Consider the following 26,824-nt stretch of genomic DNA (forward strand, 5'->3'; position numbering starts at 1 on the left):
TATTCTTTGATCCTTAAAGATGTGGTGAAATTCTTCATTGGAAGCACTAGCAAAGTAACATAAGTCTAAGTGAACAGTTGCAGGACAGTTGCATGTCCTGGCTATAAGGTTTTTTGATTCAGCTTTTTAGTGTATTTGGCAGAAAGAAGCACAAGGAAGAACTGCTTCCATTGGTGTCACCTCTTGGTAAATTCAGAGTTAAAGAACTAAAATGAAACGGAAATACCAAAAGTAGAAAGCATTCAAAGGCATGTTTTCTTGTTATACTAAGCTTAGTTCAAAGGAATTTTGAAATTACCGTGAAGATAGTCATATGCAGGTTGAAAGAATTGCAGTAAAAATTTTACTTTTTAAATCTTATTGATAGTTCTCCCTATTAGTTACAATTTGTTAAAATGCTATAAAATGTAACTTAAAAATGTGATATAGAATAGGTAGTTTATTCTGTGCATTGGAATGAGTCAAAGGCCAGAAATAGGTCTGTGCATCTCCAGGGACCTGGCATGGGGTGCGTCATTGTGAGGCGCCCGCATGGTGGGTGCGCTGTCCGACCCAGCGAGTGTAACTAACACATTTCTGTGTAAAATGAATGAATATAAATTTGGAATAGCAGTGTTTTTATGTGGAAAGAAATGAAGTTAGGACCTCGTATCATATACCTCGTATCATATACCTCGTATCTTAAGTAAAATCTTGAGGCCCTAAATAAGAAAAGTAGAAATTTAAAACAATCAGAACAGATTCGAAAACTTAGGTATAACAAGAGATAACAAATAAATGACAGGGGGAGAGATTTAGGTTTTTATAAACAAGGGATTGGTATTCAGAATATATGTGGAACTCCTACAATTCAATAACAGAAAAATTCAAACAATTTAGAAGAAAATTGACCAGAAGAGAAAACCTAAAAATATAACCAAATGCTCATCCTTACTAAATACCATTTCATACTGATCACATTGGCAAAAATTCAGTATCTGACAATTTCAGGTGTTTGAAGGATGTCTGGAAAATGGTAATTCTTGCTTACTACTATGGAGAGTATAGTTTTAGTTGGCATAATATGGTAAATAACATGGCAATTTCCAGTAAATTGAAAATATTCATGTAATCCAGAGAAAGTCCACATTAAGATAAATATACTAGAGAAATGAAGGCACTCTACTCATAGTGTAAATGTTTGTAGTAGCAAAGATGTAAATGTTTTATCAACAGATGAATGAACAGGTATATGAAATGTGGCAGAAGATGGAGTTACTACATTAATTAAAATTAATTACTTATTCACATACATACAAGCATTGGTTTTATGTCTATGTATGTGATGTCAAAGGAAAGCGCTTGCCGAAAGATACAGTATAGTGTTGTTTATGGACAATTAAAATCACATAAAACCATGCTATATTATTTCAAATATATGTGATTAAGGATATGGATGGATGGGTAAACACATAATTCATAATAAAATTTCCTTTAGGAAGGAAAATTAGGAATAGGATTGGTGAGAATACAGATTCGATTTTCTATATTTAAGCAACATTCCCAAAAGAATACTATAGTTTTAAAATGTGTTTATGCTACTTGATGGGATACAGACTTTTGTTGGTGTTCTTTGAACATTTTTCTCATTTAAAACACTAAAGATTGTTGGGAGGAAGGCAGTGTTTTTTATTTCTGGGGTGCATATGCAGTTAGCAAAGTTTTCATCCAGAATGAAGTTTGGCAAGTAGCTCAACAGCAAGGGTTTAGAAATGGAAATACTTAGAGAATAGCACTTTGAGCAGCGTTCTCCAATATCTTGGGTTTTAGTTAATTGCTTTATAACTTAAGTTTTATAAGTGGGGATGTGACTTGTTTTTCCCCTTCTGCTTGTTAGCTTGAAGAAACTAATAGAACACTAACTAGTGATGTTGCCAATCTTGCCAATGAGAAAGAAGAATTAAATAACAAATTAAAAGATGCACAAGAACGTATGTATTAACAAATAACAGCTTATTTTTAATGTTTTAATGTTTGTCAGCACTAGTTATCAATGTGATTTTAATATTTTCATGTTGTAGAACTGTCAAGGTTGAAAGATGAAGAGATAAGTGCAGCAGCTATTAAGGCTCAGTTTGAGAAGCAGCTGCTAACAGAAAGGACGCTCAAAACCCAGGTATGTATGATGGGCTCTGGAGATGAATTTGGGCTTTCTTAGTGTGCCGCTTTCACATTTTATCACTAACATTAGAGACAAGTGTCATCGACATTGAGTGTGCTGATGCATGTGAATAGCACTGATCTGATTCCTTCTTAATCGAGAGAAGCTAGACCTGATTGATATAGCCCACTTCACTGTTTTTCTTAATTTTTCAATATAGAATCATGTTCCTTCCTTTTTAAAAAAGTATATTCTGAAGTTTTTGTGCTTTTAAGAAACTGTAGCAGATGACCAGAGGCTGCCAATCTGGGAAGGCCACTCTGAAGAGGTGCCTGTGGCCGGGATCATTGCCCTGCCTGTGCCCAGGCTGTGCTCGTGGCAGGTGGCCGTGGTCCCAGCTGCTCTTCTCTCTTGTTGGCATGTTGTTTTTATTAGTGTGACTCCAGTGCAGAAGTCTCTTTTTTCCAGGATAAAAGATCTGCCTCAAAATGTCCCTTGAAACTAAAAATACCAAGCGGTAGAGCATGACATCAGATCTGACCTATGGATATTTTAGATTAGAGTTGTGAGAAAACTTGAGAGTGAAAAACTAACAGATTGTAAGTCAAAGAAGGCATATTATTTAATACAGAAATTGTTTCTGTGTAGTCTTGTAGATGTGGGAGAGGAATATTGGTGTTTGTGTATTTGCCATTGGCAAATTATTGAGAAACTGCAACATATTTTTGTTTTTAAGGCTGTGAATAAGTTGGCAGAGATCATGAATCGCAAAGAACCTGTCAAACGTGGTAGTGACACAGATGTGCGGAGAAAAGAGAAAGAGAATAGAAAGCTGCATATGGAGCTTAAATCTGAACGTGAAAAATTCACCCAGCAGATGATTAAGTATCAAAAGGAACTGAATGAAATGCAGGCTGTAAGAATACTTTTTGGATTCTAGATTGAAGATTTTCATTTTAAGAAGTAAAATTATTTTTTATTGGTTATAGAATATTTTTATTATTTGTTACTGCACTAAGAAGCAAAATTATGATGTATATGGCATTACATTCATTTACTCTAATTTTTTTTTTTTTTAAGCAAATAGCTGAAGAGAGCCAGGTTCGAATTGAATTGCAAATGACACTGGACAGTAAAGACAGTGACATTGAGCAGCTGCGGTCACAGCTTCAGGCCTTGCATGTCGGCATGGACAGCTCCAGCATAGGCAGCGGGCCTGGGGATGCCGAGGCAGACGATGGCTTTCCAGGTGCAGGTTTGGTCTTTGCTCTTCTGTTTATTTTCATTAGTAGTCTTCCTGAAATATAAAACAGTTGACAATTTTAAGTCTTGTGATCAACTTTTCTGTTGAGGAAAAATGTTTGTCATCTTGAGACTCTGCTCCTGGAGGGGGTGGGTTCACACTACAGGCTTAAATAAAATTTACTGCTTTTTGAAAAAAATTTTCATTTAAAAATGCAAAAGAAAATTCAGTATATTTATTTAAGTGACTTTTTTTTTTTAAAGTGGATTATAGGTAGCTCTCTTTTAAGTTATTTTCTCTTAACTTTCTAAATTCTTCCTTCTGTGCCGGGTGTTTAGTTCATATCACTCAGTCACACACTATGGAATCTATGTCATTCACCTACCAGCGTTCCTCTGCTTCTCTCAGTATTGCCACTAAGCCTACCAGTTCTCATATGCTTGACTCTGATTCTGACTCAGAAGAAGAATTCTTGCCTTACTTACCCATTTCATCGGAACCTAGTGGTACAGGTGATATCCTGAAAATCTTTCTCAACTTTGGGGTTTTTCCCACTACCTTTAATTTTAGTACTTTTGAAAAAAATTTGTAGTGTAAACTAATACTCACTAACTCTAGTAAGTTGCATTTGTCTTGGTTAAGAAGAAACTACTGCATGAACTATTTTTTAAGGTATCTACTATGTGGCATTGCTGGTAAAATTGGTAGATTTTGTCAACTTAAAAGAAATGGAGTGGTGCTTTCTATTGTTTAAGAGCACATGTGATTTCACTGCCTGTTTTCATTCATTTCCAACCAAGAAGAAATTCTTCCTGAAGTTTCACACCAAGATTACTAGAGTTTTAGAGGTTGTGTTTAGGTTTTCATTGAGTACTTGCTTATCTGGTCAATGTTCTGTTAAGCAGAAAAAGAGAGAGAGTTCAACTTGACTCCCCCCCTTCTCTAAAAGGACTTACAATTTAAATGAAGAACCCAATTTAAAAATGTGAAATTATTATGCTTATTAGTAAGTATCAAAAACACTGAAGTATTGCAGGAAATTAGCATATGAGCAGTTGAATACAGGCTGTTATTCATACTAACTGACCTTAAAACAGCTGTAGTTATTTTCTTTGGTTTTCACATTTCTCAAGTATATCTCATATAAGACAAATCATAAACTAATTATATTTGAAATTAGTTATTTTTAATTTATTTATTCATACAAGAACTGGGGCATAGACCAGAAATGTGTGGTGGGGAGAAGGGAAGGATTCACCAGAGACAAAGTGGGGAGCAGAACAGGTGAATCTACTGAAATCCACCGCTGAGGGAGCAGTGAGGAGACAGGAGGGATTTGCTGTGCCCTGTGGGTCACTCCCTGGCCAGGGATGGACCTCAGGCTGCAGTGGCTGCGGTGCTTGATAGCACTGAGACTTGACAGCCCTGTGCTACCAGGAAGGCCCCTTGTTGTAGATCTTGGGAATAAAATTATCAAGTTTTATCTGATGTTAGAGGTCATTGATTTTTGTCTATTTAGTTGAAGTAGGCTCATGTCCAGACTGTTGAGTCTGTGGGCTGTTGTGTAGCATTTCTGTGCCTAAGGAAACTTGTGTCATAGAGATTTTGTTGTCAGCAACCTGTCATGGAAGGTTGTTGATCCAAGACCTGCCACGTATGACTATTTTATGGAGTTGAGAGAATTAAAGAAAATTTATGTAAAGCGTCTCCAATAGGTCAGACACAGTAGATGTTAAATAGTGATGATTACTTTTATTTTAGAGTAACCGCCAAAAGTGCTTATTTTATCACTTTTTTATTGTCATTTTTATAAAATGATACCAATCAAATGCCATTATAACAAATTCTAAAGATTCAGTCAGAGTCCTTTGTTGAACTAGTATGCTATAGATAACTGATATTTTGGAGTTAAAATCTTTTGGTTTTATTGCTACTCCATGGCCAGATTTAATCTGTAACTTAGATAATTTTATTTCATTTTCATAAGTTATTTTAAAAACCAATTTTCTCTGTACATATTCACTTAAAATGTGTTCCCTTTGAATAAGATGCGTAGTAAATAGTTAGATCTTCTCCCAAAGGAAAAACAGGGGATTCTCTGGTCCGTGTACCAGTAAGAATAGAGAACTACTACTTTTTTGGCAACTTTGCTGCTGACGTTTGCAAGTGCATGAATTTAATCAGTAAAGTATTTGACTATATGAAGCTAGTAAATATATTTCCTATTGATATAACCCGGATTTTGTTTTGCATTGCCTAATTTACCTATACTGATCCTGCATTATTATATTCTAGATAATGTATAATGATATATTCTGAAGGACATACTTGATTTGTGACTTTTGTATTAAAATTTTATCAAGTTTCTCACTTTCTTAGGAGCATTGTTGTATTTATCCTCACATCTCTGTTTATTTATAGAATCAAGACTTGAAGGATGGCTTTCACTGCCAGTGCGAAACAACACTAAGAAATTTGGATGGGTTAAGAAGGTAATTGGTACTTTTGAATACGGTTTTGCACTTAATTTACTTAAAGTCATTTCACTTTATGATTGTAATACATACAACTTTTAGGCACACAAGACTTGATGTGACTTTATGTATTTGTAGAAATCCTTTTTCATCATTAACATACTAATAAAATAGGCTTGGTGTTTGAAAAATAGTAGCCTGTTGACCTTGGTTCTTTACCTCTTTTACTGGGAAAACAACTGTGGATTTGACAGAAAGGAAGATTCATTTATTTTTTTCCCCTCTGTTATTCTGATTATTGATGTTACTATAGTCATTTTGGATAAATATCTTAAGTCTATTCTGGCTGCTCTAACAAAATATCACAGAATGGGTTGCTTGTCAACAGCAAATATTTATTTCTCCTCCTTCTGGAGACTAGAACTTCAAGGTCAGCGTTAGCATGGTTGGCTTCTCTTGAAAGTCCTTCTTCTGCAGACTTCTCACTGCTTGTTTGTCCTCAGGTGGTGAGGCTCTGTCTGGGACATTTCTTTCAGTGAGGATGCTGCTCTCATGACCCAGTCGCCTCCCCTACGTAACATGAATTTTGGGGAACACAAACCCTTGAGCCATAGCAGGAAGATTTCCTACAATGCTGCTGTGCCTTGAAATCAGTCCAAAAACACTGGACTTCATTCCCTCTCCAGTTTGCTTATTTCAAATACATACAAACAAAACTTACTGTTATTTTAAGGAAGACTTTTCTAAAGATATAATTTTAGCAGTTTAGCTTGGTTTTTTAATATGGCTTTTATTACTAGAAAATAAGATAGACATTAACTTCATTCTTCATTCTCTCCCTCTTTTTAACAGTATGTGATTGTAAGCAGTAAGAAGATTCTTTTTTATGACAGTGAACAAGATAAAGAACAGTCTAATCCTTATATGGTTTTAGATATTGAGTAAGTGTTTTGATTAGAATATTCAGAAACTTCAGTTTTGTTCTTACCTTCTAATTTTGAAAGATACATAGTTTCAAAATTTTATTTATGCATACAAAAACTGGGGTACAGGCCAGAGGTGAGGGGGTTGAGATGATTCACCAGAGACAGGGTGGGTAACAGAATAGGTGAATCCACTGAAACACACTGCTGGGGGGAGCAGCAGGGAGACCTCCTAGGTCATTCCCTGGTCAGGGATCAGATTTGTGCTGCAGTGGCTGCGGATAGCTTCATAATGCTGTGTTTTAAAGCCATTGTGCGGCCAGAGAGGGCCGGAAATTTAAGATTTTTAAGTATAAAGATATAATGTGACACTTTCTGTTAAGTTAATACAAACTGTTTGTTGTCTATGTACATATCTGTGTAGATTAGCTCCTACTTAGTATTTTATTTTCTTATATTTGCTTTAAGTTGAAACAGTCGGATTAAAAGTCAGCTAAAACATCTATAGTTTAATACCTTGAGTCTTTAATATGTTGTTTTCTGAAACTAATTAGGAAAGTTCTGACTTACATAAATTTCTCAAAATGTCAAGCACAAGGATGATTGAATTAATAAAATAAGATGCTCTTCTGACATAGGTCAGAGTAGTCAATTTTAGCTTTTCACATAATCATTGAATAACTAATGTAATTTTTTTCCCTTTGTTAATAACTTACTCCTTTATTGAAAATCTTTCACAGCAAGTTATTTCATGTCCGCCCAGTTACACAGACAGATGTATATAGAGCAGATGTTAGAGAAATTCCAAGGATATTCCAGGTAATTTTAATTTTATTTTGTGGCTCATTAGCTTTGTTTTTACACCATCACTTTCTCAGTATTCACACATCAAATTTTGTTATTTGGGGGCTTTCTTCAGATTACATTTTAATTTTGGTGTCATTTAAAGATGGTTTATTCTCTTGTGATTTCCACACTTGTGTTTGAGTACATCTTCAGTCCTTTCTCTGTTTTACTGGGTGTTAAAATCTGTATTATATTTACATCACTGTTTAGGCCTTTGCTGTCCTTTTACTCAAGATTGTCAAGATTGGTTATGGGGTTATGGTATTTTGAAAGCATGAGCTTTTTTTGGGGGGGAGGGTTGTTTACTTTTAGCTCTCTAGAAAGTTAAAAATGTTGCTTGTGAAGGTTATTTTTGTGCCCAATAGCCCTTCCAGTTTAAAGTGAAACAAATTCTTCCCCTTGCTATTTCCATTTAAAAACATGAGTCAAAGCAACAATCAGTTACTGAGTCCTTGCCGGTATCAAGATCCACTGCTTGGTGCCCGGTGGGAGGCTGGGCCCTGTGCTGAATGCTTGCAGTGGGTACTGGAGCAGGCTTCTCCGCTCCCTCCGCTGCTCAACTAAAGGTGTGTTTGCTGTTGTCGCCATTCTCACCCAGGTCTCTGTGGTTGAGAATTGTCAAGTATCAGTTCATTTCATTGGCAGGTGGGAGGAGATGTGAACCAAAGTCTGTCTAAGGGGTTATTTCACATACGCTCCTGACTAGGTGGAACTACTAGGTTCGAATGTCAGCTTTATTTCTCATTCAGTAATTTAGGCTAATTTTATTTTGTTTACACTGTAACAGTTGTTACTACTTCGAAAAATTATGAGTTTGGAAATTAGTGATTGTTCCTTTTTGGTATTTGTAGATTCTCTATGCTAATGAAGGAGAAAGTAAAAAGGAACAAGAGTTTCCAGTGGAGCCAGTGGGAGAAAAGTCAAATTACATATGCCACAAAGGACACGAATTCATTCCTACTCTCTACCATTTCCCAACCAACTGTGAGGCCTGTATGAAGCCTCTGTGGCATATGTTCAAGCCTCCGCCTGCCCTAGAGTGCCGCCGCTGCCACATCAAGTGTCACAAGGACCACATGGACAAAAAGGAGGAGATCATAGCGCCTTGCAAAGGTGAGTAGCGAATTACACTGATATTTATGTTTAGATAATGTTAAGCCCATTAATGTTTTCCAAATATTTCTTTATAGTGTATTACGATATTTCAACGGCAAAGAATCTATTACTATTGGCAAATTCTACCGAAGAGCAGCAGAAGTGGGTTAGTCGGTTGGTGAAAAAGATACCTAAGAAGCCTCCCGCTCCAGACCCTTTTGCACGATCATCTCCTAGAACTTCAATGAAGATACAGCAAAATCAGTCTATAAGACGGCCCAGTCGACAGCTCGCCCCTACCAAACCAAGGTAATTGAGAAACACCTGGTAAAAACTAAAATTTAAAAACAGATAGGTATCTATGTATGTATGTATATTCATACTACAGATTTCTCTTAATGAGTTTTCTTTTGCTTAGTATTTTAATGAACTGCAGAAGAATAGCAAGTGTTTGAAACTACTTTAGTGTACTTATTCATTGGTAAATGTAATAGAAATTTACTTTCTAAGATGCATATATTAACTTTAACAAAAAATGTATAAAGACCCCATTTTGTCACATTAATGCATGTAACTACACTCACTGTTTTGAGATTTTATAAGCACTTTGACTAATTTGGTGACTAGGTAGTTGGAATGTACACAGGCCTTTGAGTGCCAGCACACACGCATGAGTACTGCATCAGACAGCTTGGGAAACAGGAGAGACATTTCGTAAGTCTTAATTTATACCTGTAAGTTTAAAGTAATAACTTGTTTCTAATTGGAGGATTATAGAATGACTCAATATGCAGATATTAACTGAAGGGTAAAGTGAGTGTTCCTGAAGTGGAGCTGGGAAGGTGGATTCAGTTGAGAGATGATTACTATGTAGTAATTGAGTTTTTAAAAAGTTTGATGGAGCCATTTTCATAACATTTAATTTTAAATATCTTGACTTTGAATAACTTTTTTTGACTTTCCAGGTTACTGTGGTACTATAGCATTTATAAATACTGCTGTTCGTTGAAATGATCATGAGAAAGGGTGCCTAGTTCTATGTATCTAATTTCAGGTATCCTTTTTGTTCCTTAACTCAGTACCTTCAGGTACATGAATAATATGTGCATTGACTGTTTTATCAGAAACACTATCATTGTAACCACAAACATTGTAGATGAAACTTTTCTTGAAATTGTTAACTCAAGGAAATAATTTAGAATGACAAAGGTAGAATTGGTGTTTCTGCAATGAATGGGTTTTAGTGTGAGGAATGCTAAAACTAAATATTGTAAAATTACTGACTGATAGTCTTAAGCTGAAGAAACCTCAAGAGTTCAGAGATATTGAGGGATAGTCTCAAAATTAGGTTTCTATTGTTAATATCATAGCACTCACTATACAGACATGTTATGCTATTTTAATAACTTACAGTAGAAAATACTTTTTAGCTTTCAGGGTTCTTACATATATTCTGTTTTCTAGCTTAACTTCTTACATATTGTCTCATTTGAGCTTTAAAATATGTCTGTGGTGTAGAGTAGGACTTTTTGATTTAAGTTCTTAAAAACCAATTTGTTTAGAGGAGGACTGTAAGTAGTTCAGTCCTTTCTGTTATCTGACAAGGTAATGATTTCACTACATATGATAACACAATTAGTTTATGAGTGATTTTCAGACAAAGTGAGTCATGTTTTCAGTTATTTAACAATTTTAATACTCACTGACTTACAAATATTTTCTTTGGTACAACCCTCACCGCCCCTTCACTTCCAAATCAGCACATTTACTTTGGTTTTTGTTGCTATTGTTTATTTTAGTTCTGGCCCATCCCTTTGAGTAATTCTTTATTGATTTTTTAAAATATATTTTGCTATAGCAGCAGTAAGTAATAGGGATTTCTTTCACAATTCTGCATGTAGATAACACTAATATCAAAATGGAGAGTAAAATACATAACGTATTTTTGTGAAAATTTGTATAATCTGATATACTCTTAATAGACACAGAATTTGGTACATTTAAAATGTAATTTTTTGTTTTGCTATGCTTCTCCAATATTATTTCTAACACGTTTGTCGCCATTGGTTCATTAACTCAAAATTAGACCTGTGTCTTACATGAATCATCCTACAGTTTGCATTCTGTTTTGGGCATCCCATTTTAAGAGGAGCACACATGAATTGGAGAGTGTCCAGAAGAGTAAGAGGTAGTGAGTCATTAGAAGATGAATCATTAGAAAGTTACACTAGTAGCAAGTGAAGGCATGGAGGGTATTTAGCCTTCTAAGGAAATGATTTTGAAAGGATGAGGGTCATAAATACAATAAAGATGTAGAGGACTTCTCCTTGGAGGATATTAGTCTTTGTGCAAATCAGTCTAGGTTTAGTGAACTAATAATTCACATGATATCTTTAAAATAAATTCTTTATCTTTGCTTAGTATATCCGTTTAGTAGATGAGCAGATGGAGGCACAGAAACACTGTATGTCCTAGTCACGCAGCTGGTGACCAGCAGAGCTGTGTGCTCAGATTCTAGGCTCTATCTCCACGCTGACACGCTGCTGCCCCACGGCCAGATGGGTAGAAACACCACTCTAGAGAAATGTCTTCTTAGTAAATTTAATTACAGTTAAAATACTGTAGTAGAAAAGTGGACACTTGTAAATAATATCCTAACTTTGAAGAAGACAGTTTGGAGAGATCCTACCTTGTTCCTGAGAGCCATAAAGTACTGATCTCTCCTGGGCGCACTTCACTTTGATTGTCTTTCTTTTAGAGGTCTTTTTTTTAATGCAGTATTTAAGACATACACAAAGTATAAAGCTAAATGTGCCTCTTTATCCGGTTTTAAGAAATAGAGCATTGCCAGTGCAGTCAGAACATAAGGGTGTGGGAGAGCTATTATGTCATCATCTTATCTTTGCTCTTTTTCATTTGTAGGTAATAGAAATTTAACACCTTTAAGAAAAAAATTATATTCGCTTAAATGTAAAAAAAAAAATCCACATATTAAGTAAAATAGGTGAACATGCAGAGTAAGTCCACAGCAAAGCCTTGTGGCTGTAAAGCCAGCGTGTATGAGTAAGAGATGTGAGAAAGATGGACGAGTGTGCTTGTATAGAGTTCTTAGAGATCATCAAGAAACAGAAGCTCCCCTCTTCTCAATATAAAAATTTATGAGGAAAACGTAGGCATCATCACACGTATTGTTTAATGTGGAGAGTGATCAATGTGGTTATTAAGCAAAGAAATTGAAATTAGGGCATTAGGTAGGAGATGGTGCAGGAGAAGCAGCTTTGAGCCAGATTGAAAAGGACCATGTGCACTGTGCCAAGCAGTTTGGCTTTTATTCCACAAATAGATGTCCTGTAACACAGATAGTATGTTTAGATTTAATGAGATCCTGAACTAAAGTGCTGCCAGTGAAAGTAGGTAGGTAGAAGTGATCTGTTAGAATTCTTGGTAAGAATTTGGTAGCTGATTGGAAGGGGCTAAGAGGGGAGAGATTTTAAGCAAAGTTAGGTCATGTATTACTCTTAATAGCTTAGTGATTGATTAGACTTTAAAATTTGAAGATTGTGACATAGGCACACACACTTCAAGGTTTTGGAAGATTTTTCATAAAGCATGCTAAAAATTAGGGCCTGGACGGACATCCTAGAAGGCCTACTGATCTCAATCTCCCAAACAGTAGAGTTGAAACCATAGCCAAAAAGTTCCTTTCTGTGAAAGCCTAGAAAAGTGAATGTATCCTAGCTTGTGACAGATAGTACATGAATAATTACATCTAGGTTTGTGTTTTTGCAAGTTTTTTTCTACATTCAGTACCATGTAAAAATAAGGTAATTTTTATTAGTTTGTTTACCATTGTCAATGATTCTTAAGGCCATCCAGTTACATTAGAATTCATCTGAGTTTTTTTTTTAATTAATTAAAAAAAGATTTTTGTTTATGCATATAAGAACTGGGGTACAAGCCAGAGGTGCCGGGAGTCTGGAGGTAAGAGGACTCCACAGAGGGGGCAGAACAGGCAGATCTGCTGAAACACATTGCTGAGGGGAGCAGCCGGGAGACAGGAGAATCTGCCCTGCCATGTGGGTCACTCCCTGTCTGGGGATTGAACTCAACGCTGCAGTGACTGCGAACAACCTCATAGTGCTGTGTTTTAACCTGTTGTGCCACCAGGGTGGCCCTGAGGTTATTTTAAAATGAAAATACCTGCCCATTCCCCTACTTCTCCCCCAACTTCATTCCAGTTATTTCAGAATCTCTTGTGCAGGGTCTGGAAATATGCATTATAAACAGCATTGGGTAAGCCCTTCTCTAAAGTTTTACAGCCACTGACATTATGATCACAGATGGGTCTTAGGGGATCAGATGAGTTCCTTGGCACAAATTGATTCGTGATGTCAGTAATGAAAAATGAAAAGGCTATTCCTGTTTTTTTTGTTTTTTTTTTTCTTGTTGTTGTTGTTTTTTTTTTTTTTTAATAAAGATGATTGCTGTGTTAGATGATTGGATTCAGCTTGGAAAAAGATTACATGCATACACCCTGATCAAAGTCCAGTTTATTTAGTCTGTTGCTAATGCTACTACACACCTGTGGCTTTCCCCTTCAACAAGTAGTGTCCTGCTGGGATTGAGGAAGCTGTGTTTTTTATATTACTCCCTTTTTTTAACTAATAATTTGGAATTATCCTAGGGGGAAAATGTGAACTGACAGTCTAGATACTTTAGTATTGTGAACAATTTGAATTTTCATAGTTATCAAATCAAACTGGCCATCAGGGTGATTATATCTTCATCTGGACCAAGGAACTGGAGAAGTGTTGGGGGTCGGGGGTAAGGTTGTCATATTCCCTCTTTGCTCTCTGGTATTCTGAAAGGCATACCTGGCCAGTGTGGCTTTACGCATTTATCTATGAACAGGTTTCCCTGCAGGCTTCCCTCTTTATTTAAATCGTGTAATCACTGCTGAGAGGATAGCTTAAATGCTTACAGCACATTGAAAGTGTGATACCTGGATCATAGCATTAAATTGCCATTTCTCAAAGGTAATAGTATAAATTTGCAAACCTCCTGTTACAGATTGCTTGATTTGGGATTTAAAGACTGGGATTGGTCATTTGATGATATTGATGGTGATGATGATGATGATGGCGATGTTTTTGATTTCTGAAGAAATGGGGTAAATTGAAAAATGATAAATGAATTATTTTAGTACTTAAAGTAGCGCATGATGTTTGCACTTAGGTTTTCATTTTTGATTAGTTTTGAAGTTTCAAGTTTTAATTGTGTGTATTTGAAAATTGGTTTTCAGAAAAAATTTCTAACTTGAAATTTTTATGTTAATTGTAAAATAAAATGCTATGTTCAGATTCTTTATTGATTACATAATTTTAATACAGTTGGAATTAAACAATTTTTATCTTGGGAATGAAACATACAGATGATGAGAGAAGCTAGTTCTAGTACTTTCTGTTTATTTCGAAGGAGCCATATTCAGAGAAAAAGTAAAATTTATGATGTTTTTGTTACACCATTAGTTTGAACATAGCATGAGATTGCTTTTCCCTCCATTTTCTTTCCTTTTCTCCTCTCTTCTTTTTTCTAACTTGCAAGAATTGAAACCATAAAAACTTTGTAAAGTCTAATAAGTGCTGTGAAATAGCTGTTTCTGATTTGACTTTCTTTGTGATGCTATGGAACGTTTGCTTTTTGAAACTTTATTGTTACTCTTGCTGAAGAATGCCAGGGATGTGCTGTGAAAGTTCTTACGCTCTTGGAGAATGTGAACTAGTTGGGTGATACTGGCCAGGGGAGATTTGGATGAGAGATGGGCTTCATGAGTTAAACCTTTTACATGGAATGCATTTAAAGCAGTAATGGTCCATCTCCAGCCAAGCAAGCATGTTGTAAAATGTATACTTACCTTAGGGAATGTTGGGGTCTCTTTATGACCAGGGTATACAGGACCATTTACACACATTTAGTGCAATATGTTTGTTCCCATTTTATAGTTGAAAAAAAAAATTGTGATTAAGGGTTGAGCTTTAAGCTTTCCAGCCGCATAAACCAGGTAAGCAGTTCAACCTTGAGTCAGACTCACACACACGAGTTACTCAGTGATAAGTTGTCTAGCGCTAATAGCTAGTGAGCCATGTTAAAATTTGCTACTTGCATGTTATTGTTTCTAGCCAATATGGGAAGATAAAAGAAAGGATATAATTGCATGTACCTTTAAAAAAGTAATATATTTTTACGTATGATATCGGTGTTAGAAATACAGTAGTTGGAAGACAGCATACTTGAATGATTTAAATGGAATGCCTTTTCAAAGCATTTAACACTCTCGAACTATTTTATCAACTGAAACCTTGTTTTTTCTTTCCAGCTAACTGCCTTCTGTGAATGCAGTCATTCTTCATGGTGACCATGTTCTTCCAGTTAAAAGAAGACTGAAGTATGATGGCCCAAGATTTATTGAAAAGCTATATTTTCATGAGAGACTTATGTACACACACACATACATATATAAGTGCATATATATATATACGTGTATGTGTATATATATATATATATATGTTCCCTTTTTTCCCGTAATATAAATTATAAATCTTGGAGAGATTTTTCTGGGCTCCTTTGAAGCAACACCTTGAGCCAGCAGTGATACTAATAAGAGTAAGGATGTCATGTGCAACTCTTCCAGACTTACTCCATAAAGCTCTTTTGACAGTCACTCACACTACATTGTTCAAAACGATGGAGAAGAGTTAAAGTTTAAAGAAATCATCTTTTCAGCTTCAAGAGAGATTTCACCAGCACATTTACCAGAAGAATCTGGGAATGGATTCCACTACAGTGATATAGACTGCCTCTTTTAAGTAGTGATCATTAAACTGTGTGTGTGTGTGTATGTATATATACATGTGTATATAGATACACACGTGCACATATATATCTATAGTACAAGAGGATTTTTTAGATGTCCCACTTTATTTTTTTATGCACATTAATCAGATGCCATCACTTACTGCAGTTGAGACTGTGCGTTGCACAAAGCCATAACATGTGTTATAGCATCCATCTGGGTACCTGATGGAAGCCGCATGTTCACGGTTAAGCAGTTACTGAGACAAGAATCATACCAGTTTCCCAATGCTTCGTGATAGCAGCTTTAACCATTTTGAATGCCTTAATTTAATTTTTTTTTTTAAGTCTCAGTCCTTTTCTGTATTTAAGGAAAAAAAAGACCACATGTATTTACCAGCTCTTAGGATACAAATTTGCTTTGCAGAAGAAAAATAGTGCACTATTTTTACACATAATAGTTATCAATGTCAGTCTATTTTGATTGTATAACAGATTTTTTTTTTAAATGTTGGTGATAGAAACAATAATGGATAGTATTGGAACTAATATATCTTTTATTATATCTATATTATCCCTCCAACTCTTTTTACAGACCTCAGTATTAGTGTGTGACTATGAAACATTTTCTTTGCTTTGAATTTGCTGGCTACCTTTGATGTGTCTTTATTTCTGATAAAGACATCTGTGACTTTTTTTACATTTTTCACACTCAAGATTCAAAAATTAACTCTAAAGAAAACAAGACACACTGTAGATATATTTTAAATATTTAAATGGGACCCCTTAAACACACAACTATGTATGGCAATATTTCATTAATGGGCTAGAAAACTGGCGGTTGGGAAGGGTGGCCTCAAAGGCACTTAGCTTGAGGTTCTTAATGTGTGCTGAAGCAATATGGTTTGTGGCATGTGTAGGTTTTGGGTGAGCGGCGTTATTAGTCAGCACCTGCACATGCTGCACTATGGTCCCCACAGATTGTATTTTTTAAATGCTATTAAAATTAGAAGCAGAACTGATCCTGCTCAGTTCCTCATCACCCTGAAAAAGTCGGCTTTATACTGCCAGAGTATGCATCAGTAGTAATAAGCATAAGTAGTCTCTGTCAGCCGCTGTACACACACACGATTTGATGTGATGTTGAAATGTCTGATATTTCAATGAAGGAAGTAGATATTTTTCATTGATTCTCTGGACTCAGTGTAGAGATGTCTAAGGGTAGGGTCCCCAGTTAGAGATACTGTTGTGGAAACTGAAGAGGCTTTTGGTCAGCTGATGGCTGGAAAGGAAGCCCCTCCTCTTGCGTGGTTGCTGCGCCCTCGTGCGGCCTGTGCTAAACCGATGCCTGAGTCACTTCTCCTGCAGGTGTGTTTGGCAGTTCTGGCTTTGGGGCACAGCTTTTTTTTTTTTTTTTTTTTTTAAAGAAAGATTAAGAAGATGAAAAAATATATAAATTTATATAGAATAAATATTTCCATTCATTAGAGTTGTTAAAAGGAGACTGAATATTTTATATAAAGATTTTGTTACACTATGGGAGGTTCTATCATTCTGAATTGGAGAGTATATATATATATATATTTTTAATAAACTTTATTAAGATGAAATAATTTGAAGTTTACAAATGAGTAATTGAAATATTTGAGTAAAAGTGGCAAAAGTTTAAATTTTGAATGCTGTGTATATATCAGAGAATATGGAGAATCACGGTGTGATGCAACTATACAAAGGAAATTAACATGAAATTTGGGGGGGGAAGATATTCTAAGGGGTGAAAAAATTCTCTCCCATGGAGATTCTTCACATTATATGATTTGATATAAGGATTCACACTAAGGTTCTTTGTCTCACTAATGGAAATGCGCTTAATAAAAAATTCTGACCCTGGGTAAGAATTTGCTTTTACCATATTGCTGGCTTCACGCACGTGAGTGCATGCACCACGTGTTCTCTCCCCAGTGCTCACCAAGCACAGCATTGCCCAGGCTGCTGGCCACTTTGTCCAGCTTTCCCTCCTGGAGGCTCCAAAGCCTCCAAGATAACTACCAAGGCTGAAAGTCGCGTATTTCCTCACACCTGACTTCTCCTAGAGCCGTAAATACCTCCTACTAAAAACTAGCAAGTAGTGAGTACTGGGATGTTCTTAGTTGGATGTTTTACTTTTGTGGGGACAGTGAGGCAGAAGTAGACTATTGAAAATTCATGAGTTTTTAAAAGTGTTTTTTAAGTGTTACCCAGAAACAATGTTAAAAATTCTGAAATTTAAAATGGTTTAGCTAAAGGATAAGTATACCAATAAATCTAAAGTAAAGGTTAGTCTCTGAAACTAACCTCTGCTAGAGACCATCTGGCGCTGAAGTGTCACCTGTGCGTTGGTTTATCCTCAGGAAGAAAAACTCTAGGTTGCCAAACCACAACTGAAGAGGTCGTGCTGCTGTTGACAACCTGCTCTTGCAGGACTCTGGGGGGAGAACAGAACCGTGGACGCTGTCACCATGTGGGAACGTGCTGTAAGACACATCACACCTGGGAGGGCTGGCCGCTGCTGAGCTCTGGGCCGAGTGTGCGGAAGCTGCCTCCCTGCAGCCTGGCTCAGTTGAAGACACCTGGTTGGTCTGTAAAGCACTTTGAAGATGAGCACTGTTGGATGGTGCTGAATGTTATGCTTGGGGGCCTCTCCTTGATTTCCTCGCCCATAACAAGTTGTTTGGGATTGTAATAAGTTATGAACTGCATGACTTAGGTAATCATAAACATTTGATCAACTGTCCCCCTTGAACAAAAATCGTACCCCCTTGATTTTAATTTTGTTGCATCTCTATAGTAATGTAATTGTATTTTATGCCTGCTTTTTATTAAAAAAATAAAAGAAATCAAGGCACAAGCCTTTTAATATTTACCTGTAAATAGTCCTGGAATGCTAAAAACTTCTAAAATTTGCCTTCCATGATAAGTGGGTTTGGCAAGCAAGTAATAATTATGGTTAGAGGCTTGTGAATCCTTAGCCCTGTCAGTTATTCCAGGGAGAAATGCAAGATTTCAACCAGGAGGCTGTCTGAATTGACCTAGACACTTTAAAGGGAATGCAAACCTAGCAATCTCATTTGAGGGTCAAGAATAAGAAGACAGATGCCCATTTTGTCAGGAATACTGTGCTGTAAGTGGCTACTTCCTAGGACACTTATTAACCATCTAATCTGGGGCAGATTATTCACTCAGGCTCCATGTTTTCATCTGTAAAATGGAATTACAGGGTTATTGTATGATAATGTGTCTAGAATAATCTGAAATAGCTCAAACATTTGTTCCCCTCCAACCAAAAGAAAAACGAAGAACATTTCAGGTAAGATAGGATATCCTTAAGAGTTGCTTTAAGAGCGTTTACACTAATTTAAAAGTATTATCTAAATACTTGTTGGACTAAGTCACAATTTGTATTCATGCTAATAGTCACATTGTAATTGAGAAAAGGTTGGGTTTTTTACAATGAACTTTAAAACTATATAACATTTTCAGGTAACATGTTTCTCTGCCTGCTGCTCCCAAGCAGTACTGAGTGGACCAGGTCTAGGTTGGAGTTTGAAAGCTATGCTTCACGTAACTTAGAACTACTCACAGACGACCGACAGTGGCAGGACTTGGCAGAGTTCAAAATAAAATTTATTTTACATAGGAAACATTTTCTGTAAGCATCATTTACTGCATATAACAATACCATTGATTATAATGGGGAAAATGTCTAAATGCTGGATTTAAAACTTTTATAGGCAAACACAGTATACAATAATCTTAACATGTTTAGAACTCAGTATAGTAAAATCTGAGAAGTTGGCAGAACCTGGCAATACCCTTTACTGCATGTTTTTGAAAGCTAAGTCCTGGTCAAGTTCAGCTATATTTTGTTCCAGCTTCCAACAAGGGTAATCGTAGAGTGTGCTCCTTATAAGAATGGCAGCAGCATCAATCAGGAATACACGGATCGGCTATCACCAGTAGAGGTTACAGCTAACTGTACCTCTTACTAGGAGTGACCTGAAGGCACAGTGTAACGAAGGAGCACGAAAGTCCAACCTAAGGGGGAGTTATACTATGTTTGATACAAGGTTATTACCCTGGTATGTTTCTGCTACAATTAAAACATGAGGCCCAGAAGTCAACTGTAGTAACTTAATACTACAGTTTCTCTTCTGAGTGGAGCAAAACTGTACTCTATGTCCATTTATGCTCATTTGTGCTGTACAGAGGATTATTTCTTAAAAGATTTTGAGTGCTACTCTTTGGAGAGATCTTAGTCATGGCTTTTGAGTAAAGGTCAATGCAATCTCAAAGGGCTTCCTGCTGAAGCCCTGGCCTGAGCCCTGTTAAGCCAGAGAAGTGGGCAGCGCGGAGGGGTGTGGACACAGAGAAGTGTTCAAATGGCTGCAGTTGACTTCTGTTCAAAGCTTCTGGAACAACTGACTGGATTTATAAACTGGGCTTGATTCAGCATCTAGCTTTACCCACCCCACCCCCACCCCAGGCCTTCGGTTCAGTTTATAGAAATCTGCGGTCTGAAGGAATGAGGCGGCATCACTCAGCCTTTACGGCGGCCTTCCGGTAGCGCAGGACTGTAGCTGTGACCCACATATTTAAAGCCAGCATGATCACAAAGCGTGTAAGAACTGAAATCAGTGAGAAAGAGAAAAAACATGCAGTTAAAAATGCCATATATAAAAGTACTGTTTTCACATAAGTCATAACAGTCACCTCCTGCTCTGAATAAAAGCACCCCCCACCCCCCCCACCCCCCCCCGTGAAACTTAGAATTGAGAAAGAAAAGAAACAAGAAATGATGCAATCTAAGAATTGTTGACAACTCTGGGTCCAGAACTCTGGTTCTGGAAAGGCAACATTTCCACCATGCGGCCAGCTCTGGCCAGGTGGCTCTGATCAGCAACCTCTGGGAGCCTGTCAGACCCTCTGTTTTTGTCTTGAGGACAGTGATGTCTCAGAACCTTCCATGCTAAGCAAAAGTGGCCTATCACACGTCATGTCCAAATAACCCTCACAAATAGGCCTGCATATCAAAATGTTCACAGTACTCAACTATTACCTAAGACTTGGGAGAGGTAAGGCATCTGTGGTCATACAACACTTGAGCTTGTTAAACTTCTTAAAGTTTAGATACATGGACACCCCATCCCTTCCCCTCCCCTCCACCCCCCATGAATAGTAATCACCTTGGCCACAAAGGAAACCTTTTAACTTAATTTGTAACCTATTTGACTCTTCTCATGCAGATCCCATCCCCAGAGGAAACCCACCCAGACCTGTCTCCTTCCCTTTCCCGACTTGAGCCAGGTCAGAGCTAGCCTGGTCTACTCTTCCAAAACGCATCTCACAGCACTTTCCAAAGTGAAGCGCAGGGGACCTCACTGTTCACTTCACCAGATGGCCGCCCTCTGCGTCTTCCAGCCCAGGCACCAGCTGTGGCCCTTACAAACGTGACGGCGACTGAGCAAAGCCAAGCACACTGGCGCCGACCTCCGTGCTCAGTCCGCTCAGAGGCAAGCTCCTCCATGAGCTAGCCCCCAGCGCATGGCACAGGAGCACAACGAGCAGAAAGCCAACGAGCAGAAAGACATCTGGCTTACTTGTGAGGTCACTGGTGGTCATTAACGTCGTGATGATTCTTGCTGTGAAAGAGAATTTCCCGCCATCAATATCAACTCACATTTTGATGTTTAGCTAATGTATCTCCCGTCTCAATGCAGGGAGCTAATCTAACTTCGGAACAGCTGGCTGAGTGCAGTCTTCTAAGCCATCCCCGAGTTCACAAGGCACAGGCCTGGCCCTGCTTCCTCGCCCTGCGGTCACACAGCCACCGGGCCCAGCGCCCCAGAGGTGTCAGGACTGGGGGGGGGAGGGGCAGGTATCCGGGCAGGGCTGAACTCCCCCCACAGGTGCCAGCCTGCACCTCTCAGCCCCCCCAAAAACAATTTTTGAAAACCTCACATTCTTCAGGTAAGAGTTCATTGAATGAAGACTCCCATTAACTAAAAACCATGTTTTAAAAGCTGGAAAACCGAGACCCAGATGAGTGTTACAGGGCCCTAAGGGTCTCGCTGCCCTGCTGAACCAGCTTGCTGGTCTCTGGGCCAGCACCTCACAGCAGGCACAGAGGCTGGTGGCTGTGCTGCCATGCCTTCTTTCCCTTGAGCTGGCATGGGCCTCGGCCTGGCACGCTGAGCGCTTAGCACACAGCAGCCCGTAGCTCTGTGGTCCTGTCTGCCAAGAAAACCGACCCTCTACAGCCAACAGCCGAGCCTCGGGGATGCACTTGGCCAGTTTTGATAAACTGAGCATGGACATGCGCTGATGAAAAACAGCTGTCCAGTCATGGGGAACTTACATGGAAGAAGTGACCCTTAACTAGTGGAGATTCCGGTCAGCTGGGCAGATGCCCAACTAAAGGGTTCTCAGGTTTAAAGATGCCCGGGGTTGTGGGGGGGATGCAGCCCCCGCCCAGAGTGAAGCGGCCACGGAAAGCCAGGGGTGAGGACAAGAGCTAAGTGTGGACTGATTTGGCTCATCGTGGGGCCAAACGGTTGATCCCATGCATCACGGAGGGAGGGACTGAAAACCAGCACATCATCCCTGTAAAAGTACACTCTCGGCTCGTTTATTCAACGAATAATCAAGTACTTGTTAATCACAGACCGCCATGCAAAATAGACTGAAATGTAATTCATGGGCTCAGCTGTTACAAGTGCCCAGATTTCTTATAAGCAACATTTTAAAGGTTAAAATAGCTGAAGATAAAACATAAAATTATATATAGTGTCAATAAATAATATATCTAACTTGCAATTCCAGAAACCATAGTGTATATATGTATTTATACAATATAATTATATGTGAAATATATACAATTTCATACTGTCACTTCACTTTAAAGCTAAAATTGTCTTAATTTTAAATCCTTGGACATAAAAACCCCTACCAGCAACCTTGGATATAAAAACTGGTCTTTTAAACACACAAGAAGCATGAAGATGTGAAATTCAAACATCTAAAACGAGCACATCTAAAGTGACAGCTCTGGACATGTCCACCTAAGTGTAGTTTGGGCAGTCGCTGCAACAATCCGTGAACGGTGCACTCGAAGTTGCAACCGGCAATGTGATGCCAGGAAAGCCTCGCTGACGGCTTCATGCACCCTCAAAGCCACGCAGTCATCACCTCTTTAATCTGTATATGACCTTCCAATGTGTTTTTTAATTTTGTTCAAATTTTAAAATGAGTTAGTGGAATGACATAATCAGTCTCTCACTAGGTCAAACAAGAGGACTATTAAGCCAGCTTTTGGGGAAAGGCGTGGCCTCGCTTTTTTTTAGCAACCAGACTACGGAAATGGAGCAGTTTGAATCCACCAGGCCTGTAAATACAGACACCTCGAGGTCCGGTCTGCACAGCTCCCGGCAGCACATCAACACTCAAGGCACTGTGACTACGGACACGGAGTAAGGGCGCTCTGGGGAGACTCTGGGGCCCCCCACGCCAGGCCCGCTCTTACTGGCGCAGGTGTAGGAAGCGAGGATCCACGTCAGGGCGCTCACGGCGCCCGAGTCCTGGGTCTTCCACAGGCATTGGAGCTGCGCGAACTTACTGGCCGCGCTGATGATCGTGCAGCAGTGCTGTGCAGAGAAGGCGGAGGCCGTTAGGAGCCCTTTGGCTGGACACAAGAAGGGCAGAGGCCCCCCTGGGGGCGCAGGGGGTTAGGGCGGCACATGAAGGGTCGGCAGCCGCTGCGGCTCGAGCCCCATCCCCAGCCGGGGGTGACCTGGGCGCAGCAGCCCCCTCCTGTGTCCCCGCTGCTCCCCTCTGCACTGCATATCAGTGGATCAGCCAGTTCTGCTCCCCATCCGTCTCTGGGGAGGCCTCCCCCGCCTATACCCCAGCAAGAAAAGAAGAGTAGCAGAGACCCAAAGGGCTTCTGAAGTCAAATGTTTAGGCCAAGTTAGAACCAACTTGCCAAGGCCAAGACCCAAGGCTGGGGAGAAGGGGTGCTCTAGGGGGCTGTGGCCCCAGGGTGCTAGCAGTGTCCCACAGCAGCCTAGGGCTCACGTGCGGCTGGAGACAGCTGAGCCCTGGCAGGGGACAAGCACAGGAAGACTGTGGGTGGGGTGGGCCTGTAATCCTCAGCCGAAGGGAAACACCCCCCACCCAGCCCCCCCACCCCAGCGCCCCGCCCACGAAGGCCTCAGGGCCACTGGCAGCTCATCTAAGTGAGAAGGGCTTTGATGCTGGGCAGCACTCCCTTCGCCGAGGCCCCCCACTCCCCCCTCGGAAACATGGTGGGCAGGTGGCGGGCAGCAGGCCGCAGACCGCTGCTCGAACTTTCCCAGGGGCCGTACGTACCATGGCCAGATCGATGATCCACTTCTGCAGGGTGAGGAGGAACCAGGATGCGGCAAACCTCAGCAGCGCTAAGGGACACAGCTGACCCAGGCTCGCTCACCCCGGGAACCCCCAAGGCCAGAGGTCAGTGCCAGAGCGAGAGCGGGATGGGCAACGGTGCTTAGAACTTGCCGGTTTGGAAAAAGCTTAAAGCAGCTCAGGTGGGCACCTGCTAGGAGAGCAGGGGAGGGGAGACGAGGCAGGTGGGCTTGGCCACCGGAAAGCAGGAGGATCACAAACTCTAAGGCAGGAGAGGCCCTGCCTGCAGGCCTCAGGTGGGGCCTGTGTGCTGATTTCCTACCCCGCGGCCCAGGGGGAGCCAGGGCCTCGTGGAGCTGCGCAGGGGGGAGGGCTTGGCCTCCAGGCGGCCCAGGGACCGGGCGCCTGGCCAGGGCCGCAGCAGGGGCTGCGCAGGAGCTGGTCTGGGGACAGGCGTGGCTGCGGGGGGTCTTGCCTTTGGGGTTCCCTTTCAGTTTGGGCCTGTTCTCCAGCAAACTACCACCAAGGGGCCCAGCCCCTCACTCCCAACGCCAAAGGATACAGGACAATGTAGGGTGCTGCCCCCTTTACATCCCCGTTGAAATGGAAGACACAGAGCAGGAGGGCGATGTCTGCAAGGAGAGGCCAGGTGAGGGGGAGCAGGGCGCCGGGCCAGGTGAAGGGGAGTGGGGGCCCTGGGCCGGGTGACGGGGAGTGGGGCCCCCGGGCGGGTGAGGGAGAGCGGGGTCCCTGGGTAGGTGAGGGGGAGTGGGGACCCCCGGGCCTGGGTGAGGGGGAGCGGGGGCCCCCTGGGCCTGGGTGATGGGGAGCAGGGGCCCCAGGTGTAAGGGCACAGAGGGGCTGTTACCTTGTGCAATGAGGATGGGGTACTCCAGGTAGGTCAGCAGCGGGTACTCATAGTAACACTGGTACCGGAGAAACACCACGAACCTGGGGAGAGGGAGGGCACCCCTGAACACGGGCTGATCCAGCACTGTGAGGCCCCCAGCATCCAGGGCATGGCGAGGCCCTGTGCATGTCAGGGCAGGAGACTCCGAAAAAAGGGGGGGCTGTTTGAGCACCATAGGAGGGTCGGGGTGCGGGTCCTGGGTGAGCGCTGGTCTGTCTAGTCCCGGAAGGTCGCTGACAGCCCTCTTTCTAGGGCCTTTCCTGTCTCCCAGCCTGGGAGCCGTTAGATCACCCACAGAAAGAGCCCAAGGCCAAGGAAGACGCTGAAACCTGCGGCCACCCCAGGGGGCTCAGGGCTGGCCCAGGAAACCCCTGGGAAGAGGACGGAGCTTGCGGCCTGGGAGCGTGGCCAGCAGAGGGGATGGCCCGGGGATGGTCCCGGCCCTTTGAGGAATCTAGCCCTGGGTGGGGGGCACTGGAGGCATGAGGACCCGGGAGGGCCGGAGCTTCCTCCTTCCCAGCGCACCCCTAGCCAGCCAGCACCCTGAGAACCAAACTCTCCAGCTGTCCCCAACATCTCTGTGCTTCCAGTTGCGGTGGGGCCGCTCAGGCAGGCCAGGGGCCCACATCCACGCCACTGACCGCTCTCCTCAGCCAGGAAGGGGCAGCAGCGCCCGCAGGGGCCCAGCCCAGGCCTTCTGCAGGGTGCACCCAGAGATGTGCGAGGAAAGGCTGGAGGGTGTGGGGGGGGCGTGCCTCCGGGCACTGCACCGGGGTCACCCAAGTGGGCCACTTGGGGGAAACCGAGGCCCATGAAGAAAAGATGAAAACTCAGGGAAAAGAGTGAGATCAGCACCTGCATTTCCGGACCCCAGTCCAGGGCCACCACACGGCCCCCAGGCTCTGCTTCTCCAGGGTGACCCGAGTGCTATCTGCTTTTTCTAGGGGACCCCAACTCTCAGGGAAGGCCAGGGCACGTCCTGAGACAGTAAGTATCTTTTATTTTCAAACTCTCTTTTCATCAAAAAGTCAGACCTTATTATGTCCAATACAGTAAAGCCCAGCAACCACGCCAGCCCCCCACTGGGTGTTACCCCTGGGACTGGTAGCCACTCTTCCACCCCCCCCCCACACACACACACAGGTGAGGATCTAGAGGTTTAACCCAACACCTGGTGCGACCGTGGGGGGCCAAAGCAGCGGCAGGATTCACACCAAAGGCTGGCCGAAGGACTCCTCCTTAGAGCCCCTTAATTTCAGCCTGCAGGCTGGGGAAAGAAAACAGGGTGGCCCACCACCCCTGCCCGGCCCAGGCCACCGCAGGCCGCCATTGCGGGGTTCCTGGGCCTGGACAGCAGAAAGCTCCCACAGGGGGGGTCAGGCGAGAGGTCCCCGCCTCTGATGGCCAAGTGGCCGGCAGGGCTGGTCTGGCAGGCCTGGAAGCCACCCAGGTCGCAGGAGTTGGGTGGCTGAGGCAGGAGCCCCTCGCCCCCCCTGCAGTGGAGGAAGGCCTCGGCCAGGGAAGGGGAGTTCCTGCCCGTGGCCTAGATTAGGGGCTCCCCCAGCCCCAGGGCCAAGCTCCTGCCGGGCGCACCTGGGCGGCACAGGCCGACACAGGACCTTCCTACCCGCGATCACAGTCGAACTTCCGCGGGGCCGCCGGGCGTGGGCAGGCCCGGACCCTCGAGGCATCGGCCCGCCGTCCGCGTACCCTGCAGCAGCCCAGCTCAGGGACTGCTCTCCAGCCCCACGTCCTCCCCGACCCCAGTGCCGGCGTCTCCAGCCCGCCGACTCTCTGCTCTGAGGTGCCGCCCTCCAGCCCCGGAACCCCAGGAATGCAGAGTCATTCACGAGCCCGGGCGGGTCGCAGTCCCGCGCGCCGGCCGGGCTTCCCCACCAGCGTCTCCTTAGATGGGCGCGC

General features: G+C 41.8%; 2 protein-coding genes across 2 annotated transcripts in view; one reads left to right on the forward strand and one right to left on the reverse strand.

Moving 5' to 3' along the window:
- Positions 1-19,150, forward strand: part of ROCK2 (Rho-associated, coiled-coil containing protein kinase 2) — a 64,759-nt gene extending 45,609 nt beyond the window's left edge. Inside the window, exons 21-31 of the mRNA XM_012727432.1 lie at positions 1,877-1,970; positions 2,061-2,155; positions 2,877-3,056; positions 3,221-3,395; positions 5,805-5,875; positions 6,710-6,798; positions 7,521-7,599; positions 8,478-8,739; positions 8,817-9,030; positions 15,098-16,941; positions 17,964-19,150. Coding sequence (XP_012582886.1) covers positions 1,877-1,970; positions 2,061-2,155; positions 2,877-3,056; positions 3,221-3,395; positions 5,805-5,875; positions 6,710-6,798; positions 7,521-7,599; positions 8,478-8,739; positions 8,817-9,030; positions 15,098-15,101 — 1,263 coding nt within the window. The 3' untranslated portion in view covers positions 15,102-16,941; positions 17,964-19,150. The remainder of the gene's footprint in view (positions 1-1,876; positions 1,971-2,060; positions 2,156-2,876; positions 3,057-3,220; positions 3,396-5,804; positions 5,876-6,709; positions 6,799-7,520; positions 7,600-8,477; positions 8,740-8,816; positions 9,031-15,097; positions 16,942-17,963) is intronic.
- A 68-nt stretch (positions 19,151-19,218) lies between these two features.
- PQLC3 (PQ loop repeat containing 3) lies at positions 19,219-26,234 on the reverse strand. Its single transcript, XM_012727365.1, has 8 exons — positions 26,199-26,234; positions 25,760-25,899; positions 24,863-24,945; positions 24,557-24,626; positions 23,977-24,034; positions 23,132-23,252; positions 21,210-21,251; positions 19,219-20,237 (listed from the first exon to the last, which is right to left on the reverse strand). Exons 1-8 carry the CDS (start codon positions 26,232-26,234, stop codon positions 20,146-20,148), a joined length of 642 nt encoding a protein of 213 aa, XP_012582819.1. The 3' UTR covers positions 19,219-20,145.
- Between the last annotated feature and the right edge of the window lie 590 nt (positions 26,235-26,824).

The sequence above is a fragment of the Condylura cristata genome, unplaced genomic scaffold (genome assembly GCF_000260355.1).
Source record: "Condylura cristata isolate star-nosed mole 26May11 unplaced genomic scaffold, ConCri1.0 scaffold00020, whole genome shotgun sequence".
NCBI classification, from domain to species: domain Eukaryota; kingdom Metazoa; phylum Chordata; class Mammalia; order Eulipotyphla; family Talpidae; genus Condylura; species Condylura cristata.

What these genes read in the sequence shown, in the direction of transcription:
- PQLC3 (XM_012727365.1), bottom strand. Translation starts at nt 26,234, where the DNA reads ATGGCGGCCTGCGGTGGCCTGGGCCGGGCAGGGGTG. An exon ending in GCCTGGGCCGGGCAGGGGTG is followed by an intron (nt 25,900 to 26,198) that starts GTGGGCCACCCT and finishes TGAAAATAAAAG; the next exon opens with ATACTTACTGTCTCAGGACG. An exon ending in GCAGCACCCTACATTGTCCT is followed by an intron (nt 24,035 to 24,556) that starts GTATCCTTTGGC and finishes AGCGCTGCTGAG; the next exon opens with GTTTGCCGCATCCTGGTTCC.